The sequence below is a fragment of the Mesocricetus auratus genome, unplaced genomic scaffold, assembly GCF_017639785.1.
Source record: "Mesocricetus auratus isolate SY011 unplaced genomic scaffold, BCM_Maur_2.0 Super-Scaffold_100003, whole genome shotgun sequence".
Taxonomy (NCBI): Eukaryota; Metazoa; Chordata; class Mammalia; order Rodentia; family Cricetidae; genus Mesocricetus; species Mesocricetus auratus.
Genome location: NW_024429188.1, coordinates 46,493,736 through 46,515,010, shown reverse-complemented (window position 1 = coordinate 46,515,010; position 21,275 = coordinate 46,493,736). Strand labels below are relative to the sequence as shown.

Genomic DNA, 21,275 nt, shown 5'->3' with positions numbered 1-21,275 from the left:
TTATGAATGTGAAGGTCAAAGTAGCACAAATAATGTTTAGAGAGTTGTGACAATGACTATGGATGTGGCTCCAAATACAGAAGACTTCCATGCCTCACTTCAAGTAAATTACTTATACAACTTGTTTTCTCAAAAGGGTACAAACTAACCATTAGTCTTTAACCACCTCAAAAAGATCCTTGGTTGCTTTGCTTAAGATTCACATGTAAGACAACTTTGGCAACCACGAGAATACTTAATATCAACTACGCTGAATTTACTTGAAGAAAGAATTAGGAAAACAACCAAGCTAATGGTTTGCTAAAAGGGATACAAACACTCTAAAACATACCAAAAACAAAACAAAAATACAACTTCCTGTTCTGAAGCTAGCGATAATGAAAGTCTTTACACCCACTGCACCCCATTCCATCAACAAGAGTGTCAGAACCGGCATGCAAAGGGTGAGTTTTATTTCCATAGATTTTTTAAATTGCTGTTCAGAAGTTGTCTAGCAAGACGGCATATTTCTACCAGAATTCCTCAGGGGCGCTGATCCTCACGAGAACGCCGAGGACAATTGGTCTCAAATTGCAGGTAAGTGTGAAAAAGCTCACATTCTGGTCAGCGCACAAGAACCCAGCGCTGAAAACTACGGTTAAAAGTTGTTTCAACGGGCGTGGAACAGTTATTACAGCTGTTTACAGCTCCAACTCCAAAGAGAAGCCTGCTAGTGCTGGCATCAGCTCGGGACACGAAGAAACAAGCACTGCGGGCAGGGAACCTCACCAGGGGCACCAGGGGCCAAGCTGCTCGCCGTTAGACGGCCATGGGGGCGGTGCAGGCACCTCTCCGTCGGCCCGGGTGCGAGCCTGGCCAACTTTTCCCCCCGAAGCAGCCCACACCCCCGGGGGCGGCGCATGCAGGCTGGGCTTTCCAAGTCCTTGGGACCCGAGAGGGTATGGATGAGCCAAGCCAGGAACTGAGCACAACCTGCCCTGGACAACCTCTCCCTAGCTCTCCGGCCCACTCCCAGGTCCTGCCCTGTAACTTGGCTCTGAGTGGCAGAGTCCCCCAAGCCCTGAGGCGCAGGCCCCCACCCAACCTAGCAGGGGAGGGGGCCTCCAAGGCCGCCGCCCCTCCTAGGTGACTCACCTGGTGCCGGTCCTGGGTGTCAGGGGGGAGTGGATCTTCTCCTGGTTCCAAAGGCTGCTGTTGAAAGGGCGGCTGCCCGAGGTGGCGGGTGATGGGACCCACAGGGTCGAGGCTACCAGGACTGCTTAGGGTGCCAGAGGTGCCAGGAGCACCCGGGCCGCTGAGGCGGGACTCAGTTCCCCGTTCCCGCCGCAATTCGGACCGCAACTCTAGGTAGCAGCACAGCGTCAGCAGGTGGAGGGCCAGCGAGAGGCCAAAGAAACCCAGGAAGAGTCGGCAGCTGTTCCCTTCGCCCGCTCGAGCAGGGGCCCCGCGACAGCCGCAGCCCTGGCTGCCCCGCTCCCTTGGCGCTGCTGAAGGCAGGGGTTCCCTGCGCTCTACCTCAGGGTAGCCCATGGCCTCCAGAGACAGCCACTATCTGAGGCCCGGGAGCCTCTGCCTCTGCCTCAGCCCTTCGCGACCCCTGACAGGCGGCTACTGTCCTGCCATCGGCTGGGGGCTGCAGGGACCCGTTCCTGAGCGAGGGTGGCTGGGCGGGACAGAACAGGGAGCAGCCGCATGTGCAGCTCCACTCCGAGGGGTGGGAAAGGGAGGAGGAGGGGCGAGAGAGAGGGGCGGCGCGGCCCAAGAGGGAATGAGGGAGGAGGTCCTCACCTACCCCGCCCCATGCCTCAAGGGGCGGCCCGGGACGCCCAACCACGGGCCCGCCAGGCCTGGGCGCCCCGCCCCCTGCCGTTCCACTCGGGCCTCCTGCCGTGGGGCGGGGCCTGGGGGCGTGGGGGTTCACCTCTGCCTGGCAGCCCCACCCAGCTCTTCCCGCTTGCCCCGTTGCAGTTGGTGACTGCCGCTGTCGTTCATCTCTGGACTCCACCCCGGTTTAACCCTTCAGCAGCGCCGCTATGGGGGAGGGCAGGAGGGGGAGGCTGAGAAGAATTTGGGAACCTTGGAAAGAACGTGGAGTAAAGAAAAGGAGGCAGAAACTAGCATTAATAGAAATGTTTGCAATTAACTGCAGTTGTTAATAACATCATCCAGTACTTATCTGTTGCTTTCAATCTTCAAAGCGTTTAACAGACGTTAAACTAATTAAAACAGTTCAGGGTTTGGAATGAAACCATGCCTGCTGTGTTTGCAATTCAATGGCTCGCCAGAAGGAAAGGAGACCTAGGGGCCTGGGAGCCAAACAGACTGGGAATCAGGCTGTCTCACTCCTAGAGTGAGTCTGGGGGCACAGTCAAAGCCTAGTGCCAAGTGACTAGTGCCAAGTGTAGCTGAAGTGATACTGTCCCTTGAAGGGTAACACAGTTTCCTAGGATTTCTTGACATGTTAATTCATTCAACAGATATGCATTAATCCCTTTCACAAGTCAGAAAGTGAGTGAGTCCACAGCCAAAAATTTATCTTCTTCTAGGGCTGCAGAAGTTTTGAAAGATCATGAGCCTTCAAAGAGCAGGTGGGTAAACTGAGGGTCGCAATGAGGTGAATTCTTACAAGGGTGGTCCCCAGAATGGCCAGACACTATTGGCATCTCTACTTGCAGACAACTGTTCTGGCCTCTCCACCCTTCCCATGCTTCCCCTGGAGTACTCCCTGGGGGAAGTTCAACAAGTCAGCCAAATGTTCCAGATGTACATGCTGCAACTGCAGCATCTTCAACAGCTACACCAATCAGAAACAGGGTCAGAGGGAAAAAATGGCAAATGTCAGAACAATAGACCTGGAAATGAAGGATGGAAAAGATTAGTTGTCAAGAGTCAAAGTTGACAAGCGTTACTAGTCTCAGATTTTAGAGACTTAAGTAGCTGTAGCATAGCAAGCAAGCACTTTTCTAGCCAGTAGGCACTCTCATTTCCATGCAATTGAGAAATGAATAATTAGCAATTTTATTGACTTGAAGTAAGCCTAGTAAAAGCCACTGAGGAGGCTCAGTGATGCCCCCAGAGCACTTAAGGGTAGGCTTATGACCTAGGCTGATAAGGGAGAAGAAAAACACAGAAGAATATAGAAAAGGAGACAAAAGAAAAGCAAAACCAAAAGCATATGGCAGAGAGGTCGGGTGCAGAGAGCACAGAGGTCATAAGCTTTAAATATATCAGCCACAGACTAGTTTGCTTTCATAGCCTTGTGAATGGTCTCAGTGCTCCACAAATATCTTTTTGTCCTCTTTTTAACCTTTACCCATGAAACAGAAAGTCTGCAAAAAAAACCCTCATCATCACACAGATAAGGAGGAAAAGAAAGACTTGCAACAGCAGCTCTCAAGATCTACTTGTCCAGACCAGGAATTCTAGATGCTAGGAAAACTGCCAGGCTGATTTACCTTAATTATCACAGCCAGGATTATTGGAAAGAATGCTATACCAGAAGTCAGGAGGCCTCACTCTGCCACTAGTTTGTGGGGTCACTCTAAGCAAAGCAACATACTTTTTGGAGGGAATGGGAAAACACTGACTAGGCTTCTTCAACTATAAAATGGAGAGTTTAAACTGTAACAGCTATTACATTGTGCCGTATCTGTCTCATCACTGGCTATGTTGAATTTATTGCATACACAGTTTAAAGAGGCTACTTTATCTTCATCTAAACTAAAAAGGAAATAAATGACATTCATCTCCTGATGGCGGTGGTAGTGATGGTGGCAGTATTGGTGATTCTCAAGGGTGTTAACTGGTTCTACCAGCTTTAAAATTTTTAAATTTAACACCATTAGGTGTGTGTGTGTGTGTGTGTGTGTGTGTGTGTGTGTGTGTGTGTGTGTTTTGGGGGTCTCACATGCCACTGAACACATGAGGAGGTTAGAGGATAACTTTGTAGAATCTGTTTCACTTTCCACCCTTACATAAGTTCCTAGGATCAAAGTGAGGCCATCAGATTTGCACTGTAGAGAGAACAGCAAACACCATATTCACTGAGCTATCTCACTATGACCCTTCTTTTAATGAATGGATCAAGAAAGACCCTGTTTGCACAATTACCCTCAGAACAGAAGCCTTCAGAATTGTATTTGACCTCGGACCTTGTTTCGATGCCAGAGGGGCAGAAAATATGGCTTCATATGCTTTAGAAATAACACAGTGAACCAGGGCAGTGAGAAATAGATGTGGTTATAATAATAATTATCATTATATTAATGAAGTCCTGTAGATTGAACTTAGAAGTCTCATATGCTCTAGGCAGGCATTCCACCACTTAGCTACACTCCCAACCCACAAGTTCCCTTTTATTAATAATATGTTGTCTGTGTTTTGATGTGTTGCTTTAGCTTGCTTCTGTTTTCATAGTGCCCTGTCCCCTACAGCACAGGTCTAAAAATGATAAACCTGTAGGCCACATTCAGCAAACAAATGTGTTGTGTTTGGTATAATATTAACTAAAACTTGGAATGAAAAAAGGAAATTCAATTCTAGCATTTAGAAATCTGGAGGTTTCACGTTTTTAGAATGCAGCTTTCCTGGTTTTCTAAATATAAAAAAATCCCGCAAGACCTGTTAACATTGGATTCCCATTTCCATATGGCTACAACAAGCTAGAGGTGCCCCTTTGAGGTAAACAGGAATAATCAAGTTCTGCATAACCCTTCCTACCCCTTGACCCTGGTCTGTCCTTATCAATCACTTATCTTACTTGTCTGATACCAAGGCATTGGCTCCTTGACTGGCATATAATCTGCTATTTCAACATTATTATTTGCTACACTTTAAAGAAGCCACGCTACCACATTGCTAAATTCACTATCCCTTATCAGACCTCTCTGCCCAAGCTTGTTCTTTTCACTAGAAGTATCCCCTACCTGCAAAACCTTCAAGAATCAATGCACATGTTCTCTTTAGTATGGCCTAACAACTTACTCCAGATTTTCTTTCATGGTTTCATTGCACACTGAGCATACTACCTTAATGATATCAAATATCATGTCATATTATGAGTATCTCATATGTTTTCTCGCCACTAAACTGAGCTTCTTAGTGATAAGAATAACACTTTTTCAATTTTCCTGTTCCCATACTCTAGCATAGTACCAACCATGCAGTTGTCACCAAAATTGTTCAGCAACTGAATAGGGCATGAAGTCTTCTACAATGAGCTAGACTACCTAGAATTCCAAAGAAGGGAACTTGTTCATGGAATGTCTGTGACTACTATTCAAGTAGCACCTTTTGGGTCCTGAGCTACATAGCATGTATGGAAAGATACAAAGAACACAAAACCATATGACAGGGCTATGGATGTAGCTCAGTAATAGAACACATGCCTAGCATTCATAAGGTCTTGGATTCCATCCTCAGCACCAGCAATACTAGGAACTGTAGGGGCATCTTGCCTTGCCAATGAACTTGTAGTAGTGGCCACACCCTTTGGGCGTGGTTTCAGGTGCAGATGTGACCCTTTTAAGTAGAGGAGCTGCAGGACTCACTAGTTTGGGTGGCAGAGAGCAACAAAAGGGCAGAGACTGCATATTCTGGAGCAGGAAGGCCGCAGCAGTTATTTACTCTTATCTGTGTAATTTGCTCCCCAATAAAACACTTATTTATCATTTATCTTAGGTCTGGTGAACTCATTTAAACTCCACCTTCAAGGAACTGAGTGCAGGGTCTTGTACATACTAGGTAAACACCATACTACTGAACAGCATCCCCCAGCTACCTCATAGGCCTTTCTTTCCTGCTGAATTTCATTTCCCATGTTTGTTTGTCTTGGCAGAATATATAAAAAAGGAATTGGCAACCCCTGAACAACAACATATATAAGTTGACAGGCTAGGTGTGGTGGTGCATGTTTGTAGTCCCAACTACTTGGAAGGCTGAAGTGCCCAGAAATTTAAGGACAACCTGGAGAACATAATCACATTGACATCTCAAAAGACAAAGGCAAAAATGTTGACAATCCCTGACAAACCAACTGCGTGGAATGTGCTAAGGAATTTGGCAGGGACTGACATTAAACACTTGGTACTATGGTTAATCCACAGAATAAATAACTGGCATAGAGATTAGTGGGGTAACTGATGATACGCTTAGTGACTGGATGTAGTTTTGGGGAATATGGGTTTTGGAGATAGATCCTCATTTGAATCTTAGATTATTTACTTATCAGCTATGGCATTTAATACAAGTGGTTTTTGCTTGTCTTAGACCACCTCAGTTTTCTCATGTGGAAAAGTGGAAATGACAGTATATACTGTTAGAATAGGTACTTTGTAAGACAGCTGTTCTTGAATGGGATGTGTTTAAGAGGCAAGAGTTTCACTGTGCTCTCTCAGGATTCTCAGTAATTGGGTATATTAAATAAACTGACAGCAGGCAGGCAGATTAACAAAAGAAAATGAATACAAAATGTATGATGTACAAAAAGGCATCAACATAAAGAGAAATGAATGTTAAATATGCAATGAGATTTAGAAATTTATCTATCCTCATCATAAGGGAGATAGAGGTGAATGTAGGCAACTAAGAAATATATATATGAAAAGTGAATAGGTTCTGAGAAAAAGTGGTGACAGTCAGTAAAGATGTTCCTCTTCTTCGTGATATTAAACTTCAGGGTAACATACTAAACTCCATGGTCCTATCCAAGAATAGCTGTTTAACCAGACACAGTTGACAAGATTACCAGGGAAGTGATTCATGACAAATGAGTTCCTTTTGGAAGACATATTTTTCTGCAGAAAAGAACAGTTCAGTTGAAATCCCTCCCTATAATTGCTGTATAGTAGGGGCATGACATCCTTCAGAATTTATTTGTCAAAGTTTCTGGAACTACATACAGAACGCACACACACACACACACTCACACACACACACGCATGCACGCACGAGACATGTGTGTGACTTTTACACCAAGGGAACCAGAGTAACCACATATAGCAGTTCTCAAGAATATGGTAGAAAAACAGAAAAGTTGCATATTTTACACTTACCAAATGCCAACCACCTTTTATGTATTAAATACATTAAATTTTGAAATAGAACCTATTTGTATTCACCACCCTCCCTTGACTGTTTGGTGTAAATTTCCAACTTTTTTCTATCCATTTTCACTGAGATGTCTAATGGACACCTCAAACTTAACCTAGCCAAAACATGGCTTTCTCTCTCAAAATTTGTTATCCTTTGGTAGTCTGTAGCTCAGTAAATGGCAACTCTATTCTTCTATTTCTCAGGGGAAAATCAAAACAAAACAACAGCAAAAAACCTGTGAGAGCATTCTTGAATGCCTTGTGCTCTGTTAGTGAATGGTGTCATTGATGCCTTTAAAATATATCCAGACCCTGATTATTTCTCATTTCCTTCCTGACATCATCCTGGTTTATGCTCTTACTGCTTTATCACCTGGGTGACTCTTGGATTGCTATAGCTTTCTAGCAAATCTAAATGCTTTTGTTCTTCCCACTCTACAACATAGTCCCTTATAGACACATTCTGTTCAAGTGATTAAGTCAGTCGTTCCTCTACATCAAATCCTCCCAGAGTTCTCTGGTTTGCTCTGGGAGTTTATCTTGATCCACTTTGTCTGAATACTGAACATATTTCTGGGCTTCTATCCCAATACTGCTCTCCTTGCTTACTACATTAGTTACTTTTATATTGTTGTGATTAAAACACCACTACCAAGGCAACTTATGGAAGGAAGGGTTTAATTGTGCTTACAGTTCCAAAAGAAGTACCCGTAATGTCAGGGAAGGCATGGCAGCGGCTGAGTGGAGCAGAAAAGTGGGAGACCACATCTTCAATAACAAACACAAAGCAGAGAGAGAAAACTGCATGTGGAGCAAAGCTATAAACTCTCAAAACCTGTCCCCAGTGTGGCATGCTTCCTTCAGTAAGTTTCCACCTCCTATGCCACAACCTCTACAAACAGTGCCTATAGCCAGGGATCAAGTCTTCAAATATGTGAGTCTATGAGGGACATATCTGTTCTAAAGCACCACACTCACCCTGTTCCAAACACATTAGGCCCTTTGCTGTTCTTTAAAGCCCCGAAGCATGCTACCACTTAAGAATCGCTCCATCTGTACCCCTTGTTTCTGGAAAGCTATTGTCCCACATAGCCACATTGCTTCTCCCTTACTTCAGGTCTCTTCTGGGGTGTCACCTAATATGAAATTTAATCTTGACCAATTTCCTGCTCCCACATTTACCATTTGACATATTGAATACTTATTGATTGTGAGATTCCTCTACAGCCACAAATACAAATGATCAGTTCTATAATGACAGAGGTTTGTGTCTAGTTTTGTCCATTGCTTTACATACAAGACAGTGCATGCCATACAATAGGCTTTAAATAAATGTTTGTTGATGGGGTGAATAAACTCTCCTATAGGAGTAAGAGGAGTGAGAAAGGCATAGTCAGCGATTTGCTAGACAACCAAGGACTTTCCAGTACAATGACTCAGGAAGAAATAACCGTCTTCTTGTACATGGCACCTCCTCCAGAGAAAAGGATGCTCAAGGCCACACAGATAATTAGAAAGAAGGAGGCAAGGAATGTTGGTTTAACATTCATCTCCTATGTGACAGCCATTCTCATTAACTTCCATGTGAGTTTCTATTATGACTATTTCACTTATGAGAAAACTGGGGTTCAGGGGAATAAAATTATTAGTACAAATCCACAGTGATTAGGTGTAATAGTGTGAATTTACATCTAGGCCTGACTGGATCAAAAATTTGTGCTCTGTCCTCAAAATCACCTCCCACCTACTATCAGATCTCAAATGCAGTTACATAGAATTAAGCATGCGCACTATTGGAGTCCTGGAGGGGTACAGTGATAATCCAGCTGGAAGTCACAATGTCTACTCCCTCTAGCCTGTCTGCTGTTGACACCATCTTTTACCTGCAACTCCAAGGCCACCATGCATACTATCATTAGACGAATGTATTCAAATATAGGTCATATCGGGTTATCTTGCTGTATAGTTATCATTAATAATTCCCCACTGATGAACAAACAATGACCTGGCTCCTTGTCCTTTATTTGGCCCTGAACTAATTTTTCATATGTGTTGTCACTAGGCCTCTGCAACTGCTGCCTCTGGGACTCTCACTGTTCAGGAGCAAATGTCTATATTCCTGCTTCTTTGCCTTATATTGACATTAGTCCCATTGCCTTTTCAATTGCTTTTCCTCTTTTTCTCCTTCCTCTACCTATATGGAAAGTAGTGCATTCTCTTCTTTTTCTCGAATCTATTCATCTAATATTCTTTTGTGAGATTGTGGGGGTGGGAGGAGCATGTATTTGTCTTGTGTATGTGTATGGTGCATCTCTGTCTCTCTCTCTCTCTCTCTATCTGTGTGTGTGTGTGTGTGTCTGTATGTCTGTGTTATGTGTGGGGGTGCATGTACGAGGAGGTTGTGGGAGGGCATGCATGAGCAAATGTGTGCCTGTGTGTGTATACGGAAACCCACATCAGGTGACTTCCTAAAATACTCTCCATTCTACTTATTAAAGCAGATGTCTCAATGAGACAAGAGTTCTCCAATTCCTGCTACTCTAGCTATCCAGTTTGCCCCGACGGCTCTGCTTTCCAAGTGCTGGGATTACAAGCAGCCACCAGAACTGGCCATCTTTTTAAGAGTATTGGAGATTTGAACTCTAGTCCTCATGCCTGCATTGCAAGTACTTTATTCACAGAGCTATTTTCTCAGTCTTTGTTAATTACTTTAAATTATTTATATTTACGAGCTAGGTTGTGATAATTGAACTCATGTATACCACATATGATAATCACATGAAAATAGTCAGCATTTATATCTCCTTGGACTTTATCTAAGACCTAGCTCATGTTCCACTTCTGACATGGCCTGCCTGTCTGCAGTGCTCTCCACCAGGACATCCTGCTCATCTGCCACTCAGAGCATACTGCCTATGATGCTAATTCATCCCCATTCTGTGCAAGTGTCTCAGTTACCCAGTTTACCTCCAGTTCTCCTTGAAGGACAAGACCCTTCCCACAGGGTCTACCTCAAGTCAGGACTTACCAAATTTTTGTTAATGGATTAAACACTCTGCCCAGATGAATTTTAAGCAGGATTTTGAAGGCCTGAGTGGTCTTGGTTTGACAGAAAGAAGACAGCTACCCCAGGTGGAAGACTCAGTAAAATAAGATGCTGAACACATTCATATAAGAAAGGCTCCCAGGAGTACTTAGAAAAAAATTTAAACACACATTCTCAAAGGGGGCAGAACAGGACATCTTTTACTCACTGGAGGAATTGACTATAGCCATAACTGACAAAGAAATGTTTGCAGAAATCTACAAAGAATGATAAGGCTATTGCAGTTCTTCTTGCTATAAACAAGCAAGATGGCACAACATGGAATATTCATTTTACAATAGCATCTTTGGCTACTCATGAGTGGATGAACATATGGGAAAACTCTCATTCCGTGAGAGGAATTTTTCATACAAAAATAGAAAACCTTATTGGTGACAGAATGTCATTTGCATCTGTCCCCAGCAATTCATATCAGCCCCACTCTTCAGGCCATCAATTAGCTTTAATGCTACATACAGAGCCATGGTACATTCACATCAGGCCCACAGAGAAATCACAGATTACGTTTTAGTGGAGTAGGACTTTAAGAGAAAATTTACAGTATTCTTACAGTTTATGTTCAGAACAACTGTGTATGGTAGATAGGCCATTGTGTCTCATTTAAAAGGAAAGAACATGGAGTTCAGAGAAGCAGAATGATTTACCTAAAGTCCCATAGGCAGTAGCCCTGAATTTTAGCCTGGGGTTCACTTTCTTACTAACACACTGTGGTATTCATTTATCACACTTGTGTTTGTGTAGTTGATTTGACCAAGGTTCTTATTGATTTTTGCCCATGATCTGAATTTCTTAGTCATAGGTAATACGAAACTTACCCCAAGGATCTGAGCCCTAGAAAGTCAAGCCTTCTCCAGGAAATGTTCTTAGTTCTATGAGAAAGACCTAAAGGCATTTGAAGTTGTAATAACTATCCCAGCCTCAGCTCAGCTCGAAACAGGCATGTCAAAACTGATTTTGCTAAAAAGTATTGACTCCTTGCTTGGGTCCACAGGTAACTAAAAGAAGGGTGAGAGTCTGATATCTCTGCCTTCATTTTGTTGCCGTCTATTTCTTTTACTTTGCCTGACTGCACAGAGACAAGTCTTTGTCCTGAAACTGCAGTTATCTCAGATTCTAGGAACAACAAAACCTCACAGGTGACACTATTCCCACAGAAGAGGACACTAACCTCTAAGGATAAGTTTCATCCCAAGTAACTAACAGATTAACAATTTGACATTTTATCAGGCCACCTTGCCGGACAGACCTGCTGAAACAATGTATTTGTTTGTTTCTGTAATAAATACCATAAGTAAAAGCAACTTGTGGGGGGAGGAATTATTTTAGTTTACAGCTTATAGTCTATTGTAAAGGGAAACCAGGACAGGAACTCAAAGGAGGAATCTGGAGGCAGGAACTAAAGCAAAGACCACAGAGGAACGCTGCTTACTAGCTTGCTCCAAAACTCATTTCACTTACTACCTTATACAGTCCAGGCCTACTTGCTTAGGGAAGGCACTGCCCAGCATGGACTGGGTCTTCCCACATCAATCATTAATTTTGAAAAATACCCAACTGACATGTCTGCAGGCCAATCTAATGGAAACAATTCCTCAGTTGAGGTGCCGATTTCAAGATAAATGTGTTAAGTTGACAAAAAGTAACCAGCACAGACAATAATGGGTCAAGGGTGTGTGGGCAACTTCCTCTTTGTAATGTAGCTCCATTTAATTAATCTTTCTCTGCTTGCAGCATTATGGACAGGTGCCGAAGTGTAGCTTGTCAGGGATGCTAAAGGCCAGGCTTTCAGTCTATAGAACTCCCCATCTAGACATATGAAGTATTGGCATCGAGAGATTCAAGTATCCAGTTCATCCAAAAGCAAGAGGATATTACCAAGCAATAGCATTAAGTGTTAGAAATGAGAATACATAAGTGAATAACAAAACAATAATGCAATATACACATTTTTAACAAAACTTTGTTTTTTTTTTTTACAAATGAAATTCCACAGAAAAATACCATGAAATGGTTTTACCCCCTTCCCCACACATACCTCTGAGCTGGACCAAATTCACAAGGGCATTTCTAGGAGTGAGAAAGTGCCAAATCTTACCAATTTCAAGGGTACTTTGAACAAAAGATGCAAATTATCCCATTCAAATAATTTCCTGGGCCAGCAAGATGTTTAGTAGGTAAAGGCACTCACTGTCAGGATTGAGTATCTGAGTTCCATCCCAAGAATTCATAGGGTGAAAGGGGAGAACCAACTCAAACTCCTGCATGATGTCTTGTCTTACACACACACACACACACACACACACACACACACACACACACACACACACACGGAATAAATAAATGTTAAAAATTAAAAACACCAAAAAAAGACTTTCTTTAAAAGTACTGAGAAAAGGGATGGAGAGTTGGCTCAGCTATTAAAGGCAACGTCTCACAACTAGCAATTCTGAGAAAACTAGCAGCCATGGGTTGAGATATGCTAGGTTTGTAGCCTCCTGTATAGAATTTGAGCAATTTTCTTGTCTGCTTAGTGCTTGCTGAAATCTCAGAAAGAACTAGGTAACTGTCTGGCTCCTTGAAATGTGGAAATTGTGGAAGCACAGGTCCAAGATGAACATTTAATACCTGAAGACACGCTCCAAGTTGAACTTGAGTCTTAGATATTAATGTTTAATTATACAAATATGCTTCTTTATAATATACATATGAATCAAATGATAGAATTAGGTTGGATGAATTTATAACATGTAAAATATTATATAAATGTAACATTTAAGGTAATAGTGTAATTTGTAGTCTCTTTCTGTGCAAGATGCCCTTAATGTAAGGATTCAGGCATTATGCTGGCCTGCTCCTATTACCTGGCAGAATGCACGTAGGAAGTACCCTGGTCATCCCAGGGTTCCATGACTACTAGGATGGCAGCAAGTGTAAAGGGCCCCTTTAAAAGAAAGACCCCCACCCACTTAGACTCTCTTTCTTGCTGTTTCCCTGGGGCAGACAGGACTTTTCCTGTCTCCCTCTTCTCTTCTGTCCTTTCTCTGTCTTTGTGTCTCTTTACCTCTTTTCTCTTTCCTCTCCCTTCCCTTTCTAATAAATCTTCTCACTAAGCTCTGTTTGCCTGGCAAGTTTGTCCCCTACCTCAGTCACCCTCACCTGCCACGGAATCTGCCAAGGTCCCCCTCATGCTTTATCATAGCACTTAGGTTCTTAGCATCTTGTTCATAAAGTCAAAATACAATGGTAAGGTAGCAAGGAATTTTATTGAAAGGTAAAACAAAGCTACAGAATACATACATTGCAAGGAAGCAGTATACCATTTGAGCTAGAATATTCAAAAGCACCTGGTTACTGGAGAGGAGGAGCAAATTGCTAGGGACAAAGTGTAAGTGCTCTCCTCTTTGATTGGTAGGTATGGGATATGTTCCTACCCATTGTGCGTGTCCTTTCCTGTGATGCACCTGATTTTAGTAATGCGAGTACCCGATCATGCATGGGCATAAGATTTACAGTAAATAGAAGATTTTCCATAAAAGTTTATTCTGTGGCTAGAGGTTTTCTTACTGCAGAAGTCCCTAAAACAATTTTAGACTGGATTGTCCCATTTCACTGAGTTCAGGATGGGGTTTATTACCAAAGGCAAGTAACTAAGGAGTTGCTAGAGAGGAGCAACTCATTGCATTGTTTGGAGTGTGCTATATTTGAAGCTTAATGTAGGTGGGTGCCTCCAGGTTACTAAATGAATTTCTGGGAAAGAATATGTGTGTTGCTCAAGTCAAGTGGATTTCCAGGTTGCTAAGCTTTCTCTATGTTTTCTTGCTTCAATAGCTATTGTGTATTGAGTACCTACTATGGCGCCATTTTAGACAAAGTTGCATTTTAAAATTATTTGATCTTCAGAAATAACATTACATATATATTATTCATTTTCCTGTATGTTGAAAAAATAAAGGTTCAAGGAAAATTAATATGTCTAACCCATATAGCAAATGGTAGTGCTATCACTCAAACCCAGATCTGTCCTGATTAAATAGTGCCCATTCTTTCCACCATATTGTGATGGACAGTTTATTTTTCATAATTGAAAATCCACATAAGGGCCAAGGAGATGGCTCATTAAAGAAAAACGTTTGCCAGTCTAGTGTGACGACTTGAGTTTGATCCCAAGAACCCATGTAAAATGTTGGGTTTGGTTGCATGATGTATAATCCCAGCACTCCTACATTGAGATGTGAGGCAAAGACAAGAGAATTTCTGAGAAGCTTATGGGCTAGATAGCCCAGAGTATACTCCATACTGGCAGAAGCAAGAGAGACCCTGCCCCACAAAGGTGGAAGGCAAGAACCTACTTCTCAAAGTTGTCCATAGACCTCCATCTATGTCCAAAAGCATGCATGCATACACACTTACACACTTGTACACACAAGAAAGAAAGTGAAGTAATAAATTAATCATCTTAATCCAAAGAATAAGTTCTCCACGATGTTAAAGATGAAATCTGGTAGATGGTGATAGTACCCTGTCCTCTTCCCCGCATGGTCTAATAGGAAGGTGTGATTCTGAACCATATTAGATCTTAGAAACCATAAAACTAAATAACAAAATGCCAGCTACAGAAAGTAGAAACTACAAAGATTGCACAAGATACAACCCAAAAAATAATGGGGTGTGTCTGGGCCCCTGAAAGGTCTGAAAATTGCTACCAGTCGACTTGCTGGGAACTAGGGATGTAGCTCAGTGGTAGAGAGCTTGTGGGGCTTGCATAAGGCTATGGGTTACATCCTTAGTAGTGAGAAGGGGAAGAATCACGGTAGGGAGGTGGGGTGAATCATCTTAGGGGTCTTTAATTTGTCCTTTTATTTGACCATTTCCTACTTCATTCATATATCCACCCACACTGCAGAGAGATTTGAATATCGGCTTACAGAACTTCTGTAAACTGTGTGAACTAATGGATGGAATACCAGGAGGGCAAATTCAGCATCCCATAAACTTATAGCAATCCTAGCCATCATCTTAAGCCTCCTTTTCATACAAGTCCATCTCAGTAAATTTAAGAATTTTTTTGCCTGTGGGAACTTATATCCAATTAACACTGGTAACATGGGCTTTGCTTGATTGAAAGGTGCCTTACATGCTGGTTGCTGACGAAGAACCTTCCTCACACTCTTTTGCTAAAAGACTGCAAAGTAAGCTTTAGTTGGGAAATGAAAACAGTATCCATGGAAGCAGGAGTTGAGACATTAAATCCATGCCCTGAGAATAAAGCTGTCCTTAGGAATGTGCCAAATTGTTTGGGAGTAGAGACACTAGCCAGTTGAGAGAGGAGTTGACAGCCCAGAGAAGTTACATGATCTGAGTCTCACTGCTATTCATATTCATTAGAAGTTGCACCCTTAGACTTAAAACAATAACCCTGTGATACTAGGTGTGACACCCAAGTACATCAGAATTCTTCTTGCTTTAATCCCTTAAATTAAAAAAAACAGAAACTTCAAACTCATTTCCTTTTCTCAACCTTTATTCAAGAGGTGAGACATGGAAGACCCTGTGAAGAACAACTAGTCTACCCAATCATTAAGGCTTTAAAAGGCCTTTAAGTTAATAAATGTGTTGGGTTAAAACCCAACTGATTCTCTATCTTTAATCTCTCAAGGAACTACTTTATAGATCTACACCAGACAATCTGTATGTATTTTCAAAATGCATGAATTACTTCTGTTTCTGTTTCATTTCTACCTCACAGAAGCATGAGGTGAACCTGACTAAAGATTCCTGGCCTAGCTTCTTGTTCCTAATCTCATTCCCTGCCAATACTGACAGTTTGTTCTGATTTTACTTTCCCTTGACATTTTCCTAAGTCTCATTCCTGTGTTACTCCGTCTGCGTGTAAGCCCTCCTTTTTCCTCAACCTTTTCCGACCCCACTCCCAAAAGAGGCTCTTCACAACTGACCATGATTATTTAGTAATGTTTCTTCTTCAAGTTGGCCCCTAAAGGTGCTCTTATAATTCTCAAATTTGAGGGGGGAAATGAAGTAAATAATTTCCACATAACACTGCAGTTTTAGTAAGGTCAACACCCAGTGGCACATTGCTACTTCTCTAGAGCAAGTGATGAGACCTACTTTGGACAAATCAGGGAACTTCTTTTTCAGATACTGACCAGGCCAAGAACTTCTATCACAGGAAATTGCTTCTTCCAAAAATGCCTTTTGAAGAAGCTGGGAATCAGAATTCTGAGATTAACTGGTAAGATGGAAGTTCTAGCTGGTACCATTATCCTTTTGAAAGTCTTTAAAAACTAGTTACATTGAAACTATTAACTGAGCTGATCTTTCCAGTACAGACAAATGGGTCAAAGGAGAAGCCCATTTGGGCCTATAATTCCTTGCAAAAAGACAAGCTAGGGTTAAAGGGTATGTTCTTAAAGTTAAAATCATGTCTCTTGTGAAAACGGAAAAGAAACACATGTAGACATTTTTAACTCAAAAGTCAAAGAGAGAAACAGTAGAAGCAACCAGTTCAAAGCAGAACTCAAAAATGAATGAATTTTCACATTGATGGATGAAAAACTGCACAATATCCATGGGACAGAAGCCGACTGCATTACACCATTCAGAATCCCATTGTATTTCTGTGGATAAGAAGAGCATTTTACATTGATCTCAGTTGTCCACAACTTATAAATTGTTAAATAGTTCAAGGCCAATGGGAGACCCAGATAGCCATGAGGAATAAATACACCAGTCAGAACATCCAGTAATCGTTTTTTGCCCATTTTGTCTTTCACAATTTTCTTTGACACAGGAAAGAACTGTTGTAATCAGCCTGCTTTTAGGTCAGCAGGCCATGTAACCCTTGGGGAACAGATTAGGGATGGCAGCCTAGATGTTGGCCTAAGAAAACTTCTGGAAGTGTAATTTGACACTTAAAAGAGAATTAACAATGCCCAAGATAGATTAAAGAAACCAAGGGTGGCTTGTCCAAAACCTCAGGAGCTAGGAAATCTGACAAGTGGAGAGATCCACCCATGAGACTGAAAGCAGCTGCTGATGGCCTGACAAGCTCTGCTTAAAGAAAAACACATGTCTTCCCCCATGCTACTCTTACAGAGCCCAGAAAGGACATCTGGTTGAAATACACCTTGATTCTTGCCTGGCAACAAAGTACAAATAAATACAATCCTCATGAACAGGCTCACTGGGAACTTCAGGAACACACTAGGGAGGATTGTTCAGAATTCTGTCATTTTTCTCTTGCACTTTACACACCATGTAACTGATTTTCTATTTAGTGCCTACATACCTTTGAGTTTTATGTATGGCTGAAAACTAGTAAAGGCACCCAAATCAAAAGCAAGCCTGCGGGATTTTTATGGTTTCTCTATTCTTCCAAGGTATTCATCAACTTCCCTTTTTGCTCAGCTTGACCATAACTGGCATCCTGGCATATCTTGTGTAGTGTGGTATAGAAAATGTGTGTGGGGAGGTAACCTGAACTCTTTCGTCCCTTTTGTAGTTGCTGCTTTTTCATTCTTGGCTTCCCAACAACAACCCACACCCCTAGGCAGCTGGAAATGACAACAGATATTTCAAACACATACAAAAACATAGTTAAAAACAAGCACTGCACTAATTCGCATGTGGTGGGGTGAAGGTGCACACTTTGTAATCTCAGCACTTGGAAGATGATGGCAGGAATATCTGATCAGAAGTTTGAAATCAGTCTGGGGTACACAGCGAAGCCTTGTCTCAAAAACTCAGCAGATTAAAGCATTTGCTGTGCACTTGAGTGCAATCCCCAGCACCCACAGTGAAAGTCAACTGACTCCCAAAGCTTGTGTGATTTGGCTTATGTGTAGACAAGCACACCACATGCACTAAACAATAAAATTGAACTGACATAACAGCAAACGGCCTTCAAAACACCTAAATTTATATCTATAAACAGAAGCCTTAATCAGAGAAGTTTCTTCATGAACAGTGAATGAAGAGATTCATGGCTGCCTAGGGTACAGAAAATAAGTAACGAATGTGAGCGAAGCCTTAGGTCACTTATACCACCTGCTCCAAGACTCAGCCAACACTGTGGAAGCAAAAAGTGGGAAGTATGGAGGAACTGGAAGATAGAGCAAAGGGCTGAGAAATTGCATTCTCTAAATTCCACACTCCCATTTGCAATAATTAAGTCACCTCAACTTTGTTTCCTATACTGTGACTACACAAGACAAGCCCTATTAACAATCAGTCAAAGAAGAAGGAGGCACTCACAGGGACCTACACATTCATTATATCTGAACTATTGCCTACTCAGGTTTGGTGGGGGAGAGTAACACTGTCCTCAGCTATGTACCCTCAGTAACTCCAAACCACCGTCACACAGATAACCCTGGGTAATTTTGGTAGGCCACAAAACAGAATAAATAGATATGAACATGAAAGAGATATTTGTGGGGAGGGTGGACAGGGGTGGTAGATGGTAGAAGGTGAGAGTATAAAAACATCATTAGTATGACTAAAAAGGAAATAAAATTGATAAATAAATAAAAAGAACAATAATGAGTTTCAATTTATACTTGCCAAAATAAAAAATCAAGCACATGCTGGTTTGGCTTTAGAGGGACAAAAGTGAAAAAAAATCTTCATGTTGTACTGGTGGTGAGATAAAGTAAAAACAATTCTTTTAAAGGGTGATTTGGTAACACACACACACACACACATACACACACATATACATATATATATTTCATGACTTTTCATGTAGCAATTTCACTCCTGGAAATTTGTCATTATGGTTATCATTCAAAAGAGTGAAAAACTATATAGGCTTTCTAGAATTGTCTAAAGTGGATATAGAATACATCCAAACTTATGAGATGCATTGAAAGCAGTTCTAAGAGGCAAGTACATGGCACTAATTGCCTACATAAAAAATTAAAAAATGGAGAGGTCTCATACTAAGAACTTCACAGCATACCTGAAAGCATTAGAATGAAAAGAAATCATAACCAATAGGAGTTGATAGCAAGAAATAATTAAACTCAAAACTGAAATCAATAATATAGAAACAAAGAAAATAATACAAAGAATCAATGAAACCAGGAGTTAGTTCTTTGGGAAAATAAACAAGATTGACCAATCAAACTAAAAGGCAGATAGAGAGAGAGCATATTCAAATTAACAAAACCACAAAGGGAAAGGAGACATAATAACACCAAGGAAAAAGGGGGACATAGCAACAGACACTGAAGATATCCAGATAATCATGAGGTCATACTTAAAAAAAACCCATACTCTACCTAACTGAAATCCACTCAAAGAAATGGCTAATTTTCTTAATACATGCCACTTACTGTAATTAAATCAAGATCAGATAAGTAATATAAACAGAATTATAACTCCTAGTGAAATAGAATCAGCCATTAAAAGTCTCCCAACCAAAAAAAGTCCAGGGACAGATGGTTTTAAGAGAAAAATTCAACTAGACTTTCAAAGAAGAGTTAACACCAATGCTCCTCAATTTATTCCATAAAATAGAAAAAGAAGGAACAATGCCCAATTTATTTTCCAAGGCTCTAGTTACCCTGATAACCAAACCACATAAAGACCCAACAAAGAAAGAGAATTACAGATCAATTTCCCTTAAGGACATAGATGTAAAAATGCTCAGTAAAATACTTGCAAACCAAATCCAAGAACACATCAAGAAGATCATGTACCATGATCAAGAAGGCTTCATTCCAGAGATGCAAAACAGGTTCAACATAGTTAAATCAATAAAACATAAAAACAAACTGAAAGACAAAAACCACATGATCATCTCATTAGATGCAGAAAAGACAGACCTTAGATAAAATCCAACACTCCTTCATGATAAAAGCACTGGAGAGATTAGGGATACCAGGAATCTAATTAACATAATAAAGGCAGTTTACAGCAAGTCCATAGCCAACAACTACTTAAATGGAGAGAAATTCAAAACAATTCCACTAAAATCAGGAAGAAGACAAGGATGTCCACAATCTCCATATTATTCAATATGGTGCTTGAAGTCTTAGCTAGAGCAATAAGACAGCTGAAGGAGACCAAGGGGATACAAATTGAAAAGAAGAAGTCAAAATATCTTTATTTGCATAATGACATGACAGTAAACATAATTATCCTTAAAATTTCACCAGGAAACTCCTACAGCTGATAAACACTTTCAGTAAAGTAACTGGATACAAAATTATCTCACAAAAATTAGTAGCTTTACTATATAAAAATGACAGATTGAGAAAGAAATCAGGGAAGCAACAAGAGTTTAAACCATCTTGGGGTAACTCTAACAAAGCTCATGAAAGACTTGTATGACAAAAACTTCACATTTTTCCATTCAAACAACAGATAACCCAATTTTAAAATGGAGTATGGATCTAAATAGACAATTCCCAGCAGACGATCAACATCCATAGCCATGAGGGAAATGCAAATCAAAATACTCTGAGATTCTATCTTACACTTAACAGAATGATTAAAGTCAAAACCACAAGCAACAGCTCATTCTGGAGAGGATGAGGAGCAAAGGGAACATTCCTCCATTGCTGGTCAGAGTGCAAACTTCTACAGTCACTTTGGAAATCTATGTGGCAGTTGCTCAGGAAAATGAGAATCATGATCCAGCTATACCACTCTTGGGCATGTACCCAAAGGATGCATAACCATACCACAAGGACACTTGTTCAACTATGATCATAGCAGCTTTATTTGAAACAGCCAGAAACTAGAAACAGCCTAGATGCCCCTCAACTGAAGAATGGATAAAGGAAATGTGATACATTTACACAATGGAGTACTACTCAGCTACACAAAACAACGACATCATGAAATTAGAAGGCAAATGGACGGAACTAGAAAAAAAATCCTGAGTGAGGTAACCCAGACCCAGAAAGACAAACATGATATGTACTCACTTACAGGTGGATATTAGCTGTAAAGTAAAAGATAATCATGCTACAATCCACAGACCCAGAGAGGCTAGGTAACAAGGAAGGCCTAAAGTGGTGGTAGGGAACACATGGATCTCCGTGGGAAGGGGA

The 21,275-nt window shown here is 41.2% G+C and overlaps 1 protein-coding gene across 5 annotated transcripts in view; it reads right to left on the bottom strand.

The window, feature by feature from the left end:
• Window positions 1-1,815, bottom strand: part of Eda (ectodysplasin A) — a 403,326-nt gene extending 401,511 nt beyond the window's left edge. For all 5 annotated transcript variants that reach the window (XM_005081158.4, XM_005081159.4, XM_005081161.4 and 2 more), the window contains exon 1: window positions 1,135-1,815. In XM_005081158.4, the coding sequence (XP_005081215.1) occupies window positions 1,135-1,530 (396 nt within the window). In that variant the 5' untranslated portion in view covers window positions 1,531-1,815. The remainder of the gene's footprint in view (window positions 1-1,134) is intronic.
• Window positions 1,816-21,275: the final 19,460 nt, after the last annotated feature.